General features: G+C 41.5%; 1 protein-coding gene across 1 annotated transcript in view; it reads right to left on the bottom strand.

Moving 5' to 3' along the window:
• LOC147025316 (uncharacterized) overlaps nucleotides 1-20215 on the bottom strand; it is a 71576-nt gene that overhangs the window by 27998 nt on the left and 23363 nt on the right. The window contains exons 3-4 of the mRNA XM_085886176.1: nucleotides 17986-18434; nucleotides 73-153 (exon numbers count right to left, since the gene is read on the bottom strand). Of these exons, the coding sequence (XP_085742302.1) occupies nucleotides 73-153; nucleotides 17986-18434 (530 nt within the window). The remainder of the gene's footprint in view (nucleotides 1-72; nucleotides 154-17985; nucleotides 18435-20215) is intronic.

Here is a 20215-nt window from a genome sequence, read left to right on the forward strand (position 1 = left end):
CTAGCAAAATACTGGACTTTTAAAATCATTAAGCCCTCATCACAATTATAATTCTGACAGACATGGAATTACCTTTAGGAATGCGCAGTCGCTTCAACATAACTCTTGGATATTTTGATCTGATCAAGGGTTTCGCGGTCCCATTAGTCATGCCTGCAATCAAATATGTGAATTAAAGCAGCTGGACACAGAACAAACAATTTCACTTTAGTTGTTGCCAAATCACTGTTCATGACAGTTTAAAAAATGATAATTTAAAAAAAAAAAAAGAAAAGAAAAAAAAGCCATCTGACAATCATCCAATGGCATTGACATTTCATGACAAATTGCACTGGCGAGGGATGGAGAGCAAAGGTGGAAAAGGGAATTCATTTCATGAGGGAAAGGAAATTAATGCAAGTGGAAAGAAGAATGAAATAGTAGAGGAAAAAAAAAAAAAAAAAAAGCTCGAACTTGGCCAGTTTATATACTATTATAGGCAGGGGTTCACACATTTTTTTTTTCATTTGGTTCTCCAATAAGTACCAGCAGAAATAGTTTGGTACTCATGAGAAAAAAAAAAAGAAGAAAGAAAAAAAAAGTCAGCTTCGAGCATGCTTGTCTGCTTTCCCCAAGCGCTTTCTCAGAACGTCTGCTCCAGACGAGACACTAGCAAGCCGCTCATTTTTTGTTCCAGATGCTAATGAACCTCCTCTTCCTCTCTTTGTTCAGGCGCTCTCCTTCGATCTTTTTGTTTTTTTAATCTTACAAGCAATAATATTAAAAATAAAAAAATTATAATGTAATTTTAAACTTAATTTTGTGCACTTAAATTTTGAAATCACATTACAGTATATCAATTTATCAGAATTATCACGGAAGAATCTTACCTACACAAGCTGAGAAAACCTTCCACCAAAAGTCTCTGGCTGTGCAAGTACACTTTTGAGGTGTCGGACCATCTTTGAAGTATGCATTGAGTGTGTTTGTTGTTTTACCTCGCGTGATTACCTGAGTGTCAGTTATGTGAACTCCTGGTTATGGGAAAGAATTTGCACATCCTCGCATGTCGATTTACAAAGCAGGCAAGTCTTGATCACAATGTTACAAAGGTCATTCAAACATCTACTGGAATGAGAAAGTCCAAGACACTTATTTTTCAACATGGTGCTCCTCAAATTTAATGCAGTTTTATTTTTTGTACACCAAGTTGAGGCTCATGGAATAGCGACAACACAAAAACCAGAGCCAATCGGGACGTAACTGAGGAACACATGGAGGAAGAATGGGTGAGGCGAAGAATGAGGGCAAGGGGAGCAGGAGGAAGAAACATGGGGTGAACAAACTGTATACAAGCTAAAATACAGCCAGAAGGGGAAAACTGGTTAATAAATGGAACAAAGATTAACTGGAAGGGCACTCTGTAGAGCACATACCTCCACCACGTCATGCCTGATCCATGAGAACATATCCGGCCCAATACATTTTTGAAATATCATGCTATACAGTCCTATATGGTTTAAGCCCGAACTCTCAATGTTGAAGAATCACTTTGAAAATTAAATAATTCTTGTTTCCAGATCCTGATCTTCACCAAAATCGAATCAATTCTTCCTTGCCACACACCCAAGCTGTCCACCAAATTTTGTCCGAATCCGTCCACATCCTTTTGAGATATCATGCTATATATCATTTTTGGCCCCATCTCTCAATGGTGAAGAACCACTTTAAAAATCATGATCTGGATCCGGATTCAGATCTTCACCAAAATCTAATCAGTTCTTCCTTTCACACACCGAACCTGTCCACAACTTTTTGAGACATCCTGCACACAGACAAACACAAATAAAAATGGCCCATAGGGCCAGGACTTGACGAAATTCATCCAGTCAAAGATACTCCCCTCCTCCGTCCGTGTTTCAAATTTGAAAGGAATCCGTTAAGATTTGGCGGAGACATGAATTTTTGAAAAAAAAATCGGCCCATGCTAAAAGATACGGATTTTCGCGATTTCAGGAATTTTTCCTGACCTTGACATGCCAAAAGTTATAGGGTTCTATTATGGTGGCTAATAAGTCCATTGGTGAAGTTCCATGACATTCCGACTCGAAATGCGACCTGTAGAGCGAGATGTACACACAAACAAACAAACAAAACAACTCACAAACTGAACCAACCAACATACTTGACAAAATCGTAGATTGTCAAGTTATGAAATTGCTCGTTGAGCAAGGAATTGCCGGAATAACTTTGTCATATCTCCATGATCTCTGAAAAAACAAAACCCTGGAAATCAATTTGGTTCTTATAAGTCGATAGTGCTAATGTTTAATGAGTTATAGCACTTAGTTTGGTCATGATCATAACTTGGAAGTCAATCGGACTTGAAATGGCACTTTTAGCGCAATTTCAAATTTTTGAACTGACCCCCTTGACATTCGACCCCCGACTGCTAAGAAGGGTGTTGGTGTGACACCCCAATGAGACATAAGATTGGATGCAGAATTGGAAGATGCACACTTTGGATTTGGTTTGAAGTCGATACGACCATTTTAGCGGACGTTATTGTGAAAATAAGAATTTCAGTTTTTCGGTGACCTTGACCTTTGACCGAGATTCACCAAAAACGACAAGTGTCTAAGTTGGACCATGGCCGACATCTGTACCGTTTGGTCATGATCGCTGAAACGTTGTGGCTGCTACAGGGTAAACAAACACACAAACAAAGGACAGACAGACAGAATGACACACACAACCGACCAACATAATTGCCAAAATCCGAAAATTAACAAACAATCAAGCAAGCAGACAGGAAGGGGTGAAAACATAACCTCCTTCAGTGGCAGAGGTACAAAGGTGGGTGGAGGAAGAAAGATAAAACATAATAATGTAGAAAGATAAGGAAGGCTTTGGAACAGTTAAATGGTGGTGGGGGGGGGCAGGGGGGGTAAGAAAGGTCAATCAATTTGCCCTTCAAACTCTTTTCCAGTAAAATAGGTATTTTTAGATTGCTCCTTCAGACATCATCTCTGCATAGTCATTGAATTAGAGGGCACACAGGTGGAACTTCCAATGTCAAAAGAAGTAAGGGAGGGGGGTTTTGGGGGCGTGAGGTTTGGCCTGTAAAAGGGGATGATCCATATACTCAAAACTATATTCACAAATATGATTATGCACAATATTACCTTGCACACAGGTGCACACCTTGGTCAACATCCCTCAGCATTTGTGCTTTTACTACTTGTCACAATATTTTCATGATACTAGCACACTTCTCCCAAATTAGAGCTTTGTAAATCAGGTCTTCAATCAGTAGGATTTCCTTGGCATCAGAGAAAAACTTAAGACCATGATCCTGCCAGTTGAGGGTTTTGTACAAAAGTTATTGGGTGGTGTTGATCCCCTGTGCTCCCTTTGCATTAATCCTAATTTGGATTCAGGATTCAAATGGTGGAACCAGTATTCATCATCGGTTACCAGATAAGTGACAGCATCCGCTGGGATCCCAAACAAACAGTTTGAATAGCTATGCAAGCTATTACTGTCGACTTTGAGCCTCAAATCATTCCACAAAGCCTGCAACAGGTGTGTCTATTCTCAGAAGAACTAGAAAGCAACATCTGGTCAACATCAAGGTCGAACTTTCAAACCTATCTCCTCCTACAAATATGTGGTGGTGTCTTATCAAGCCCGTCTCTGGTGTATGCTCCTCTTCCACCCGGCCCCTCAATTCAAATGGCAACACAGCTGACTGCTCATGGGAAAGCCAAGTGCCTTAATTATATTGATGTATTTGCTTCCAAATCCGACATCGTAAATACCTAAATCACTGCATCTACCCGACATTCAACTGCTCCAAGACACTTTCTTTCTCACCTAAGAAATTAGAGTTTTCTGGCAAGTCAACTAAAAATTCTGCATCAAGCCCAGACAGCATAATAACCTGCTTTGCCACTCTTTCTACTCTGGTCATCCTACCATTTGCTCTATGTCACCTTTCATCCACTTGGAAATCAGCAAACATCACTGCAATAGACAAACATGGAACAAAAAATACCATTAACTACACCAAACAGCTGACATAAATCATCAGCAAGGTCATGGAATCCATCAGCACAGTTGACCTTTTCCCCAGACCATCAGTTCATTGTCAGATACAGAAACTCCACCCTGGACATACTGCTTTTACTCTCCCAACAGGTGGAGGCCCTCATTCTAATATACAGGGTGTATATTAGAATATAGCCCCCCCCAAAGTAAAAGCAGTATAGCCCCCACCCTTTCACATAGCCCCCCCCCAAATGACATCATTTCGTAGTCTAATAACATAGCTAATTCTCGCTCAAATTTTAACAAAATGTGTAAAAACTAAGTAAGTTGAATGTTTAATTCTTATCTCAATGAGAATCTACCAGGAAGATGGATTGGGCATGCCAGTGATAATGACAATGTGCTGTTGAAATGGCCACCACGTTTACCTGACTTGACACCTTGTGATTTTTTTATATGGGGCTATGTGAAAGGACTGGTCTATATCAGCCCTCTTCCGACAAGCCGAGAGGAACTTGAGTGGAGAATCACTGAGGCGCTGGAGAATGTTACGAAAAGGAGCTGGACCACCGACTTGACGTGTGTCGTGTCACAGGCGGTGCGCATATTGAACATTTGTGAAGTTTTGAGAAAACGGTTATAAAATCTGCATCCCTCTGAATCTCTTGTTCGAATTTTGATAAATAAATCTTTTATTGTTCAACATGAAGTCGATTTACTTTCGTTTGCCTGGGACATGGAGTTACTTAGATATTCAAGTTTCAAATGATGTCATTTTTTTAGGGACACCCTGTATATATGAAATCAGGACCGTCTCTCTGGACATATATTCGAGCATTTGAGTCTGGCACCTCGTCTTGCTGTCCAACCTCTCAGCCTATATTGTCAATGGCCACCTTCTCTCATGGTTTAATAAAAGGCAGTGATTTTCCGTTTCCAAAAAAATATTCCATTTTGTGCTGCAAATGGAGAAAGAAGTATTCATTGGTGCAAGAGCAGTCTCCGCACCTAAAATCCTCGACAGCACCCCCTGGACGGTGCATTTTATAATCACAAACGTGGAGAATAATCTACATGTATAAAAGGCAACAATCTGTTTGTATGTGTTCTATGCACGGCCAAATATTTTAAGGTACAAATACAACTTTGTGTGTGTGTGGGGAGGGGGGGGGTAACATAGGCTATGTGGTCATAGCCTCAAATGGGGGCGTAAATTCAATTTGTAAATGTGGACGATGTAGCGTGAACTGATGGTGGTGGCAGAGGGTATTACAATTTCTGTAGAGGGTGGTCACTGCCTGCCTGTGGACGGCGCCTCGCCGCCTGCCTGTGGTCTGTCAACTCTGTACGCTCTGAGAAACCTATTATGTCATCAATGGAATGCATGTTTAGATTAATGTGCCCTTGTTTCCCTCCGCCCTTACCCTACTCCCCATCGGAAAGTTGCTTTCAACCTCTTCTCATTGGCTGACCTCTCATTGACCGTGAAAAAGGACTCGGGTGCCCTTCTTCCTTCCTTACAAAGCTGGCCATGCTGCAGTTCTTCTCATCTTCTGTCGTTCAGCCTCACAGTAGTTGATTGTTGCCAGATGTCTCACCATCTCACCCTACCCCTACTGGTTTGAGTAGAAAAAGGCTCTGATCCATGTATGAGATCAGAAAGAGGACCGAGCTGTTTGGATAGGATGGCTGCATGAATGAACTTGAGGGGGAGCACTCGGTAGAGTGCAAAACCTCAGTCGCCAATACTGCTAGGTCACTCAAGTGAACCTGATATCCTATTCATTCAATTTGACGTCAACAGTGCTCACAGAGTTATAGTTTGCAACTTTCCCTTTTACATACTCAATTCATTCGTCATAACTGGATTCCTTGAGACAGAAATTGATTTCATGTGGGTATATCCATCTGAAGTTCCAAAATCAGCTGCAATTATAATTTTGGCATGTTTATTGTTGGAAATCACTTATAACATGTAGAAATGCAAAAAAAAAAAGAAAAAAAATCGAAATTTTGTTGAAAAAAAAAAAGTTGAAAAAAAATGTTTCTTTCTCAAACAATTTTTTTTTGGGGGGGGGGTTGGAAATCACTTAAAACATGTAGAAATGCAAAAAAAAAAAAATTCAAATATTTTTTCAAAATGGTCGCCATAGCGGCCATATTGGATTTTGGACCAAGTCCAAAATCGAATTGCATGATCCTTGGACCATACCTAATCCCCCACCAAGTTTCGTCGAAATCCGGCAAGGAGTTTTTCCGTAATACTGTTCACAAACAAACAAACAAACAAACAAACACAAAGGGGTGAAAACAGTAACCTCCGATCTTTGATGGCGGAGGTTAATAAATGCTTCAAACTCCGAGGGTGAAGACTGATATTAATGTTTGGTACCTTCAGGGTGACGTAGAAAGCTGAAATTTTGTGTGTCGATGGGCAGTGAAGCCGATACGCCCCAGGAAGGGGGAGGGGGGGACACACAACCATTGGAAAGCATCCATAAATGAAAATATAAATAAATGGAAATAAATGAATGAAAAATATATATGCAGGTGAGCGGCCAGGGACAGTGGGGAAATAAGGTAATTTCACATGCTGACAGACATTGAAGCCGATACACTGGGCGGGTGCGGGGGGGGGGGAACAATCACAGAACCGGCGGAAAGCATCCAGAAATGAAAATATCCGAAAATAAGTGCTGCCTTGTGCTCACTGAGGTGAGACCTCAGACCTCAGACGGATAAGCACGCATGGTTCAATATTGCTGACAACGTATAAGCATGCCTCACTCGTAGGGTCCGGTGAAATATCGATGCCATTTTTCATATCGATATACCGTAATTGGAATTCTGAATAGACCGGTACACCGAGAAAATAAAAATAAACAATTTTTTTTTTAACCGGTATATGACCAACAAATTGAAGATGCTTCCATTCTTTAAATACCGTACACGATTTAAAAGGCTTTGATGCACTCCACGTCTCTGCTAAACATGTAACCGGAACACTGGAACAGTGGAATGTATGACATCACAACATACCAGGAAGTGAGTGCAGTATGTGTTAACTTTTAAACCTCAGTATCCGAGCACCCGTACAATCAATCACGTTCTTCTTTGTGCTCGTGGCTGGTTTTAAAGCAATTGCCAATTAGTCATTATTTTATACAATTCGGGCACGCTTTTAAACCCGTGCTGAGTCGATGATCTGCGATGCCGGTATGAAAGCAACACCAGTATGACCATACCGGAACAGCGTTCAATGATAGATCTCACTTTAAAACAAAATTACTTTTAATACAAGTTGAAGTTGGATGTAAAATCACCACTTATTCTCATCATGGGGGGGGGGGGACAACAAAAACAAGCCCCATGTGGGAATACTTTGAAAAATTACCATGTGTCAATGTGTACGTCATATCAATATGTAATGGCTATTGGACCATTGCACATTTTTTAACCTGCGCTAACCATATATATATATATATATATATATATACATATATATATATATATATACATATATATATATATATATATATATATATATATATATATATATATATATATATATATATATATATATATATATATATATATATATATATATATATATTATATATTAATATTTCGGCACGCCCCTTTCTTTGTTCCACCATCAGATTTTTGTTACTGCATGAAATGAAACAAGATTTGGCATATATAGTAATGATATTATTGTCTTCCTTAAGAGGCCCCTCAAAATTTGTTTTGATGCATTTTCACAAACTCCAACGGATTCCATTCAAATTCGGTAGGATTATGGCTTTTGGTCCAACTTAGGTCATTGGCTATAAATTTTTTTCCAGAACACTTCCGATATTCGAAAAATCGATATCCCTTATGGGATTTTCCATTCAAATCCACTCAAGTTTAAGGCCTACGGGGGACGCAAGTTTCCACTTTGCCCCAGGCGCTGTTTACCTCCGCTACACCAAGCTGTTAGGGTTAGGGTTAGGGTTTGGGTTAGTGTTAGGGTTAGCTACCCTAACACTAACCCTAACAGCTAACCCTAACCGCTATTCAGGAAATTTGCAAGAAAGCCCGAGCAACGCCGGGCATTACTACGAGTATATACATATATTGTTACAAATCTGGAAACCATACGCACTCAACATTCAGGTCCCAAAGTTAGTTATGCCGCCAAGTAAGTGTGCAGTGAGGACCCCATCCTTTTGTTTTGCGGGAGGATTAAATGTGTGTGTTGTGACGTCTTTAGTTTGGTTTTACATCCAATGAACCTTCCAACAAGCCATCTAACAACCAACAACCATCCCATCTGCATGACCCAAACTGCCCATCACGTGCCATCACCACCCGTTGACGTTCAAGGTCCACCAGCAACCCCCTTCTGGTAAAACTACCAAAATCAAAAATCACTGCTCACCTTCATTCTTCTATATTCCCCACCTTTGGGAGAAACTCCCACACACTCTCCAGTCCCACTCTTCAAAACAGCTGTTCACCACCATCTCTTATCTTCTCCCATCCAAAACCATAACCTTTTCTACCCATTAATCCACCTCCTTCAAATTCCCTGCTTTCCTTCCTGAAAATCCCTGTGGTGTCCATCTTGTTTACGCCATCCCATCCCTCTCGCTTTCACAGATCTCCTAATGTCTCTGTTCCCCAATGTCTTGTACTTCCCTCTCTTGCTCCTCTTGTTATACATTCTGTGTGTTTGGCTTCGAATACTAGAATTGCATAATGTTCAATGGAAACAACATTATGCAGTCTCCATTGAAGCAGATCAAGCGATGAAGACTGGACTTTATGATCTGGCAGATGCCTACTGTGGAACCCCCAATGACCTGACTTCTATTTACAAAGGAAATGCACTACTGCCATGAAGAATTTAAGAAGAAGCCCTGAATTCCACATCTGTAAACCTGACAAAGGCTCTGGTGTGGTTATTTTAAACCAGGTGGATGACGTGAACAAAATGTTCGTTATCCTGCAGGACCAGTCCAGGTTTCAACAGCTGGGAAGCGTGGATACACATAACCATACGTCACACTTGGAGAATGAAATCGGTAAGAGATTGCTCCAACTGCATAAACGTGGTGAACTGTCGAGGGAATATTACAAGAGGATCAAGCCGGTAGGCTCTCTTCGTCCAAGAATGAATGGTCGACCGAAGGTTCACAAGCAGAAATGTTCCACTGAGACCAATTCTGTCCATGGTCAATGCTCTGCCCAGCATTAGCGAGCGGAATGGCTAGGAGAGTTACTGCAACCAGCGCTCAAGTCGATCTCCAGGTTTGTCATCAAAGATTCTTTCACTTTTGCTGATGCTGACGTGTCCCACTGGTTTGGAAAATGTAATGTGTTCTTTTGACATTAATAGCCTGTTTACAAACATCCCTTTGACAGAGACCATCGATATATGGGCACATTTGCTGTATCACTTGGAACTTGAGCATCTGCCCATTTCTGAATCTGTCTTCGTCGAATTGATGAACATGGCGACAAGAGATGTCGAGTTTAGCTTTAATAACATGATGTTCGTCCAAATTGATGGAGTGGACATGGGCTCTCCTTTGGGCCCAATGTTAGCAAACATTTTTGTTGGCCATCAAGAACTGCATAAGCTGATCAAGTTGCAGGAAACTCAATCCCCCATAGTGTACTACAGATATGAAGATGAGATATTTTGACTTTGAATCTCATGAAGGTTGTGACTGCTTCTTGAATCAATTGAATACTCTTCATCCTGCCCTCAAGTTCACAACGGAATTGGACCTTTCTGGATGTCCTCGTAGAGAGATCTGCATCTTCATTTACTACGTCCATCTACAGAAATCCCACTTTCACCGGCTGGTATACTCGATGGGACTCTTAGTTCAACGAGATACAAGATTGGATTAATCAATGTATTCGTGAGTCGAGCTAAAGGCCCAGTCACACCTTGACGTTTTAGCCAACGTATGCCGATTTCTGAATTTTTTTTCTAAAACGCTGGCACACGTTGAATACGTTATGGGTAAGTTTTGATAACATTGAGAGCACGCTGAAAAACACTGCCATACGTCGTTGTACGCTGGCTTTAAACGTTGTACTTTTCGGTTGTCCTCAAATTTTTGCATGCTTGAAATTTCACGACGTATGCCGGCGTACGACTCACACGTTCCGCTACTCTGGCCACAAGTTGTATGCACGGTCTGCGATCATTGACAGACATCAACACATGCTACTTGTAAGTTAATCATAAGTTGAGACACGCCGAGGTAATGTTTAGCGTACCCGAAACTTATTTCTAACCTATGATTAACGTGTTGTTGGCACGTTACGCGATCATTGCCACATGTCGACAGACGTTACTTTTAAGTTACTCATAGGCTGAAAGACGTTGGTATAATGGATCGTCCTTGCGTCAGCGTCCACGGCCAGAACACTTATTTGCAGCATTCTTCAAAATTTTCTTCGGCATGAGGAGGATGTTCACACTTCGATGTCTAGCTTGGCTATGATTCCAATTGTCCATCGGCAGCGTCTATTTAAAATAGTCGAGTTTGAGCGTTTTATCACGTTTAGAAGAAACGCTTCAAATTTCCAAACCCCAGCGTCAAAAAACAAAGGCGAGTGACAGCAATTTAAATCGTTCATTGTAAACAATGAAAATAGCTGAGTGGTACCGTTTAAAAGTCGTTGAGTGTAAAAACAAATCCAATTGTTGAGCGCAAGCATCCACTTTCAATAGTGGAGATGCAGCCATTTAAATCGTTGAGTGGCAGCCAATGAATAGCAAACCCTACGTCACCGGCAAAGATAAACTGCCGCACGATATGGATAAGTTAGGCTATCGTTGGGCATAGTTTGTGAACGCCGGCTACACGATAATTATTCGTTGGTATACCGTATCTATAATTTATCGAAGCGCTCTATGCACATTATTAGTTCATTGTGCATTTGTCCAACCCGTTATGAATAGACCTAAATCGTAAAAACAAGCCATAGCTCATTGTTGAAAAAGCCCCATAAAAATTAGCCACGAAGAACTTCGAACAATGGTGCAAAGATGTCTCCTACCCGTGGACGCAAAGAGGATCCATCATAACCCACACCCTACCCCTCACACTCACCTACTACTGCCAACATGAACAAACTACTACTAATACTAATACTGATACTGATACTGTTACTGCTGACATGGACATCGACTCAAAAACACTGTTGGGGTCCCCTTTTATGAACACCATTTTTATATACCAATTCCCAAAATCGCTGGGAACACGTCTTTATATGGCAGTTGTAAGTTAGAAACACGTTCATTTATTTTTTTTTTGTCGACCGGAAGACATCATTGGAATACGTCTACATACGTCAATGTGTGTTGGGACTACGTAAATAATTGGTTCAAAGCACGTCAAACATAAGTTAGAAATAAGTTTCGCGTAAAAAAGACATTACCGCGACGTGCTTCGACTTATGAGTAGCTTACAAGTAGCCTTTGTCGACGTGTGTAAGTGTAAGCGACGTGTATAGGTTGTGTAGCCCGACAACAGGTTCAGCATTCGTTGGTACAAGTTAGCTATAACACAACGAAACGTTCTGTGTCCGTTATACACAAGACCAAGTCGCTATGAATACGTCCGAATTAAAAAAAAAAAAAAACATCAAAAGTTCAACGTAAGCCAGCGTTTTACATAAATTTTAATACGTTGCCATCGCTGGCTAAAATGTCAAGGTGTGACTGGGCCTTAAGAGGATATGTTCCAACTCCAGGCTTCATACAGAGATTCACAATATTGCCGGCATCCTCAGTGAGAATGGATATCCTGAGTAAATCAGGAGGTTGACGCACAAATTCCTCACTGCTATAGATGAATGAAAGAAGGGTCCTGAAAAGTTCCCGGTCAACATCAAGATTCCTTGGAAAGGGAAAATGTTGCAAAGATATGAGGGACAAATCAAAAGATGTCTCAAACACACATCTGGCTGTTCAGCCAAAAGTGATTTTCACCTTTCGACGTCTGATTCCTGCAGTTAGGAAGGATGTTTTGCCTGCCTCAAAAGTTAGCAATATTATTTATTAGTTCAAGTTCCGGTATGGAGGCAGAACTACCCAGACTCTGACCGACAGAATCAAACAGCATGTCCCTTTGTCCATCAGGAAAAACACTATTGGTATGTGAACACAGCTTGCAGGAAGATCTTGCAGGAAGATCCCAGCATCAATCCCAACATCGTGTGCATCTGCTCTTGGACAGCGTTTGTTTGAGAATGCAAACTGTGCTGAACAGTATAAAGTGGATGCATTCAAGATAATGAGTATAGAGGACGAAGTATAATGCACCTCCAAATACTAGAAGCGACATTTATCTATTCCACGGACCATATGTTATGTCGGCAAAAAGAGTTTGTCCACTCGCTTTGCGTATTTGTGTAAAGAAGACAAGGAACACGAACTCGTCTCACGATCACAGATATTGATGAAGAGGATTCTACAACAGCCTTACGGGCGCTGCCTCAGACTCTGCAACCTCCAGTTGGAGAGCTGAACACTGAACAGGCTGCTCCCACCTAGATCGTTGGGAGGTGATGACGCATCAGTTGAGAATGTCCAGTCCGAATTGACTGTTTATAGGTGCCTGCGAGACTTCGTCTTCCTTGCATCATTCACTTTGAGCGAATTTCACCTGGTGAGAGCATAAGGAAAAGCTTTGTGGTTTTCTTTTTAGTGTGTTTTATGGCAATGTCCTTCAAAAGGTCTGTTTATATCTCTATAAATATAATTAAAAAAAACATATATAAATAAATAAATACATATATAAATATTGTTACGAATCTGGCAGCCAGGAGCACTCGACATTCAGGTCCTTGAAGAAGAGTTATATCGGTGTGTGTTTATAGTTAGGGCTCCCTACCTGTGTCTAATGGGAATTACATATGTGCGCTGCGGAGTTTCGTTTACAACAAATCTCCTTCACTTCACACACCGACGCCATTGCCCACGTACGCTCGGCCACGTACGTGGGCGGAGATTTCCATCGCCTCAGACCAGGACTCCGCCCAGGAAGGCAGGAGCGTGCACCTTGTCCAATCACACCACAGAAGGCGACTTTCCCACGACACGCCGGCCAATGGGGTTGAGATTGCCACAGAGAGTGACTTTCCCACAACACCCCATCCAATAAGGCTAGAGATCGCCACAGATGGCGATTCTCTCACCCTGGAGGAAAAAGAAATATAAAGGAAAGCCAGGCTGGTCGAGGTGGGGGGAGTCATCGTCGTCTGAGGTGGTGGAGGTCATAGTCGTAGTCTCTGATCTTCTCCTCGGTCTTGGTTGATTGGTGCGTGGCCGGTTGGAGAGCGTTGTACCTGGTGCTTGGAGCGGCATCGTGTTGCGGGTTCGAGTCCCGCCGAGCCGGATCGTCGAAGACCACACGAGGTGGACAGGTCCAAGCACAGGCTCTGGTCTCCAGCTCACCTTTCCTTGAGCTGGAAGCCTTCAATAAAGACCCAACAGGGTGTGTGTGTGTGTGTGTGTGTGTGTGTGTGTGTGTGTGTGTGTGTGTGTGTGTGTGTGTGTGTGTGTGTGTGTGTGTGTGTGTGTGTGTGTGTGTGTGTGTGTGTGTGTGTGTGTGTGTAAATGAAATTGATATTTGGGGAAGAATTTTTTTTGATTTCACCTGAACATCCATTGCTGGAGCCTGATGTTGGCATAACAGTTCAGGGGGCTGGCTTAAGATCTTAGGGTCTTGGGTTCAAGCCCCTCTCCTTCTGTTGAATTAACACCAGGTGGGTCGACTCAATCCGTCATACAAAAATCGCAAACTGAGTAACAGGGGGCACTGCATCGGTGTTGGCCAGCGGTCGGAGTGGTGAATATACAAGTGATGGGAATACATCTGAAAGAAGTTTAAATGCCACAAGGGAATGCTAAGTTGCCGAGGTACATGGCTGATTGGCCCTCTGGAACCCGGCAGGGACGAAGGCAGGAATGTTGATGAAGGATCCAAGGAGAAAGACTCCCGACCTCAGACAAGCTACACCAACCTGTGTAAGGAAATGCGAGACATGCAAGGTGCCATAAAGCCAAATAAGAGCTCTTCACACACGAGCCACATGAAGGTACCAATATCAAGGGAAGAGTCATTACCAGTTAAACTCCATGATAAGGATTTCCCTTTTCAGCACAATACCCGGCCCAGAAGATCTCTGTGGAGTGGAATGCGTCTGATGGACACCAACAAATGGCAGTCGTTCGCGCCCAAAACGCCAAGCAGGCGGATCTTTAGCGTGGAAGGAAAAGACGTCCGAGGCGTTTGGAATCCGAGTCAATCCTTTATTCCCACCCATGACCGAACAACCCCTCTTGTCTCTCTTCTGGTTGCACCCGGTTATGGAAAACCCCCGATCAACCTGAACTTGAGAATATTTACATATTAAAACAAGAATACGATGCCGCGACAGATCGCAAGAGCACGCAAGTCTTCCTTGACCTTTTGTGAGACAATTGAAGAACTCTCCCGAAGGATAAATAGCAAATCCCGTCTTGGTGATAACTCAAGCAGTCTTCTACAGCAATTTTAAATCATCCACGAGGGATGAACGAATGTCACAGCCTTCCATTCCGATCGGGGAAAACCCAGCCTTTTGTTTTCCCTTTTACAATTTCCTCAGTCTTCTTATAAACTCAATCTCTCTATTTCCATTCGAAACATCCTCATTCCAAGCACAGATTAATAGGACACAATTAATATAACAAAATAAAATGTTAACAAACACTCATGATGTAAACAAATATAAAACGCCATTGCAACGTCATAACCAGTACAGAAGATCTGCCAGCGAGGAAATGCGGATACGCAACACGTCTCCTACCTGGCGGACACCTAGACACGGTAAAGCGCTTGCAAGCTTTTGTACCCGGCTAACTTCTCCAATAATAGCTCATATAATAAAAAAACTCCCGTGGGAGTAATTCACATAATTGTGGTCATGATGTGTTATTGCGTTAACACTGCACCCCATCGGGATGAAATGGGTTCAGAAACGAATCAGCATATCAGAATAGCACCTAAATTCCCTAGAAATTGTGGCATGCCTAATGACAAACATACGGAAACATCCAAATTGGTCGTTGCAAAAATACGGAAGTTTCACCCATGCAGAAGGACCTTTTATAAAGTGATTTTATTAATCCCAACTGTCTACCTTAAAAAAATAATACTAATGAAAAATAAAAATAATTTTTTTTTAATTTTTTAAACAATAAATCAAAAAGAAATGACTTTTTTAAGAATCACCAAATAAAAAAAAAGTACAAACGTCACAGATATCAATGCAACGATGAATCAACTCATGACTTTCAAGGTGACATTATCTCAAGTAACCTGTTTGCAACATAAACCCCAGTAGGTTATAAATGGGTGAAGGTTCAGCTGTGAACACGTTCTAAAGGATCTCACCCGGTGTGTGAACACAGGATGAATCTGACATGCCAGTCGCATCGCAAAAGCCCTAAGAGGGTGAAACCTTGCATCACCAAAGTAAAGTATACGGAAGAACCCGAATCCACAGGTCAAGCTGTGTGAAACGTTAATTTGGGACTACACGCTGTGAAGGACAATGTGTACTGGCAAAATGTGAAGAGGGTGTGAAAGAACAGGCAGGCTGCAGTCTCGATGCAGCCAGCGAGGAAATGCCTGCTTTGAAGTCATCTCTGGGACAACAGCAGTGCAGCAGATTTGACAAGTAGAACGACAAGTAGATCAGAGCGGCCAACGGACAGTGGGGTGAAGTTAGTTCTTTAGTCAGGGCATGGAGTCACTGAATCATTCCAGGTTCGCATAAAGACTACTCACAATTCCACCCTTACTGGTTGAGCCAGTTATAAAATGAATTTCACCACATGAAATCCAGAACACAGCCGTTCCTTCTGTTAAACATTGCCTCTCCTGTCTGAAACAAACTCTTGGCTCTTTAAACATCTTCTGAAAACTGTCAGTGCTCCTTTTGATATGGGGAAAGGCCATAAAGGCAGTCTGGTGTGTCTTATCTCAAGAGTTGTCTATCTTTTCAAAACTCCTCCAGATGCCTTACTGCAGCCTTTAGTGCATTCCAAAGCCCTTGTCAAAGCCAATTCAACCTTAGCAAGGTTCATTGTGACATTCCACAGAATATTAACACAGCCGAAATAACAATTTTAACCAGTACAGTTGACTTTCACCAACATGACAATTAACGTTCACCCACAGCACAATTACACGTCATAATGATCTGTAACAATATACATGCATGTAATAGACATTTGTAATAGATGTAATGGTGATCGTGTCTGCTAAGTCTGGGAGGTTAGAGGTTCAAAACCCTGTCCGAGTCATATGAAAGACTTCAAAAATGGTAATGCAGTTTCTTTGTTTGGAGCTCAGCATTTATAAGGTTAGAGCAGACAAGCAACATTGGGAAGGCAATGGCAAGCCACCAAAAAATATATTAAAAAAAACCTGCTTTGGCCACACACCAACACACTAAAGAGTAATCCAGTACATCAAATCAAAATAGAGATTTGAATGGTGTACTACTTTGCACCATGTGTGGTAGATGCCCCACTCCCACCCACACCCTCCCTCCCATGCACATTTTTTTTTTTTTTTTTTTTTTTTTTACACCGTGCCTTTTTCAGACCCAAAGATAACCCCAAATAATATGCAAACTCAAAATCTTCATCCAGAGTATGCAACAGAACAGTTGAAATTAAAGGAAAATACATAATAAATACAGAAAAAGGGGGAGCATTGAGAGCGAATATTTAAAGAGCCTTCTGTGAACTGTGTAGATAATGGGAAAGACAATATGTGGGATTTAAACATGGGATCTCCACATAATGATCATTTCGTTTACAATTGCTCATATCAAACTCATTTCTCCCCTTCTTTACCAACCCCCCCACCCTCCCACCCCAACACCCTTAATCAAAATCCCACCACCTTCCTTTTCAATTTATGACTCAAACGACCTCCCAGAGGTGAAGAATCCATGCCCCACGAGATCAAACTATTGTCACTGGGTTGGAATAAATGGTCCAAATAATTCCTTTTGAAGCGAGTAATCTTGTATCCCATGAAAACAGCATCTTCAGTCCTGACGCTTTCTCCAATATTGTAATACAATCCTAACAGCAACAACATGCTTTTCCAAAGACAACACCAGCATTATTCATTGTGCTCATGTGGTTTGCAATTGCTTTGCGGAGCAGGATGAGGCACCAAAATCCACTTCCACCATGACGACTCCCCTCTTCCACACTCTCATACATCAATATGAAGTATTAACATTTGTCAGAAGAGATGATCTTTCCCAGCCGAAAGTCCACAAAGTCTGAAGACGATATTGTTCAAGGAATAGCGAAACGAATGCTGACCCAAAATCATTTAGAAACCCTTGATGGTCACGAGCCTCAGGTGGATGTTCAGAACTCTGCAGCTTAGTGATTTAAACAGTCGAGATATGATGGATTTTTTTTATTTATTTATTTTAATGCATCAAAGGAAAATGCTCCACGCCCAAAATCTCAACACAAGTCAGTGTCCATGGTTACCACCGTTGTGCGAATTCGCACGCCGATTATAGTCACTATGGTTACATTTCCTCCATGTGCAAGGCATCCAGTATAATCACAAGGGTCTCTCAGGATGATAATAATTTGTACAAAATAGCACTCAAATCAGTTTAACACAAAAAAAAAAACGAGCTAGCATAAAATAATAAGAATAAAAATTAAATATTTCAAACTCAACATATTCAAAATAAAATAAAAAAACATTGATCAGGATAGGGAAACTATTTGAAGGAACAATCACATCCATATCTGCGAATGGCAAATCAATAGTACAGGGCACCAGAAGAAGCAACCACAAATGTAATCAAAGCAGTGAGGGACAAAACAACTACAATGTATTTATTACGACGTACCTGACACATTTGGTGCCGAAGATTGATCAACAATCCCATGATATTCCTTGAGCAGTCTCGAGCAATTATGCATCTCCTTTGACGCCCTTTCCAAGTAATTTATCAAAACCTCAGGAATAACAGCATTGAGTGCCTGCTGTCTGCTTTGATCGTCGGATAGTTCTGCCATCGGAGTCGAGAGTAGAGGTTCGTTCAGGCTGACCCCGTGCACCTCAACGACACGGCGCATCATGGCGTAACGCGCGAAAGGTAGCCGCCCCTTGATGAGTGCGAAAAACTCCGCACGGAGCTGTGGGGTCTCTGTGCTGGAGCGCAGAAGCTCAAAGCTGTTGATGCCAAGATCGTTGATGACCATCGAAGCGGTTTCATTGTCCACATCTTGCTCACACAGCCAGGCCACAAAATCACAGCTTGTGCCCTCGGGTGGGGCCATTGCTTCACCGTTTGGCCTACAGGGAAAGATTATTGTTTTTTTTAAAGAAATAAACAACACAGTGGAAAACAAAATGCAGAAAAAGCACAAGGTCAAATGAGATGCAAAGGAGTTAAAACAAAATAGCAAAGCAATGCATTCCAACTTTCAAACTTCACTTCCAAGTGACCTCGACTCCAGCAGAAACAATTCACAACACACGTATCAACATACGCAGCTCAGAATGCCAAGCACATCCAATTGCAATATGAACACGACCTTTAACCAATGAGGTGCCAACACGAACCTCACAAAGTCATTTGGGAAGCATTTAAGAGCATGATTAAAAGATCCCACTGGAAAGGAAACAGGTGCAGAAGGAAAGCACAACACATGAGTGTGCAGACTTGCAAGCTCAACGAGAATTTCCATCCGAGCAGACAACTCACGAAGTTGGGACCCCGGATTAAAATCTCATTTACTGCCCAATTGCCCATCAACTCATGTGTCCGATAAATTGCTTCGCAGATTTTGTTGCAAGTGATTCCACCCTCTGCTATGACACCTGTGAAATTTAGCCAGGTGCATGAGACAATGAATATAAAGGTACACACATCTCTCCCAATGTCATGTCCAAGCTCTTTCTTGAGTAAAACATTGATGTCCACATTTACTCTGTCCATGGGGGTTCACCTGAGGTCCAGTGATGTACAGTATTTAGTATTTTCAGTTGCAGGTATTATCAGACAAGATTAGACCGAGATTACTCACTTCAAAAGGTGGTGGTTTAATGGGGGTAGACCCCATTGGGTGGTTGACTGACTGATTGACACACACACCAAGATAGTTACCAAGGCAACATAATTCAGCCAATCACTACCGTGATATAATCAGGTTAAGATAATGGCTGGGGAATAGAAATCTGCAATATGAAAGCTAAATGTTAAACGGTTTATTTTGAAATATCGTGTACAGAAAAGTGCATGCACAGATCGGTCGGTCGGAGCTCATTTTAATGTCCACGTCTCCCACCTTATCAGAGGGCCGGGGAACAAAAACGTAGGTTTATCGTGACTTGGGAAAGTTTGAATTTTGATGGAAAAACATAAAACGATCCCAAATTTCAATTCACACACACAACACAACAACATGGCGCATAAATATATCTTCCAGAACATGCATGTGAAACGTGCTCTATTCGTTACCTTCACACACACATAGATATATATATATATATATATATATATATATATATATATATATATATATATATATATATATATATATATATATATATATATATATATATATATATATATATATACACACACAAGCAGAATGTTCCACTGTATTTTGGATGAGACCATTTCCAATAATTTCCTGAACGCTCCATCATAGACAACTCGAATTCCGCTTCCCTCACACCAACCACTTCACCAGAAAATATGTGCCCTTCAAAAGTCTACACTGTACCAGGCTCCTATTCCAATGGACTCATCACTGCTTGGATCACAGGGGCAGCTGGTATCCATATTTTTTACACCACATCTCTCAAAGGTGAAGAATCACTTTAAAACTTAAAAATATATATATTTTATTTTCTTCTATCTGGATTCGGATCTTCACCAAAATCGAATCAATTCCTCGTCATACACCCAACCTGTCCACCAAGTTTTGGCCAAATCCATCAAAAACTTTTTGAGATATCCTGCCACACAGATGAACAAAAATAGCACCGCAAAGCGGGCGTAACCCCTCAGCCCATTGACGCAAACCAATTTCAAGTTGGTGGCCATATTGAAAGTCGCAGCACGCCCA

Source organism: Eptatretus burgeri, chromosome 6 (genome assembly GCF_056783735.1).
Source record: "Eptatretus burgeri isolate ZD-2024b chromosome 6, Ebu_testis_v1, whole genome shotgun sequence".
Lineage (NCBI taxonomy): Eukaryota > Metazoa > Chordata > Myxini > Myxiniformes > Myxinidae > Eptatretus > Eptatretus burgeri.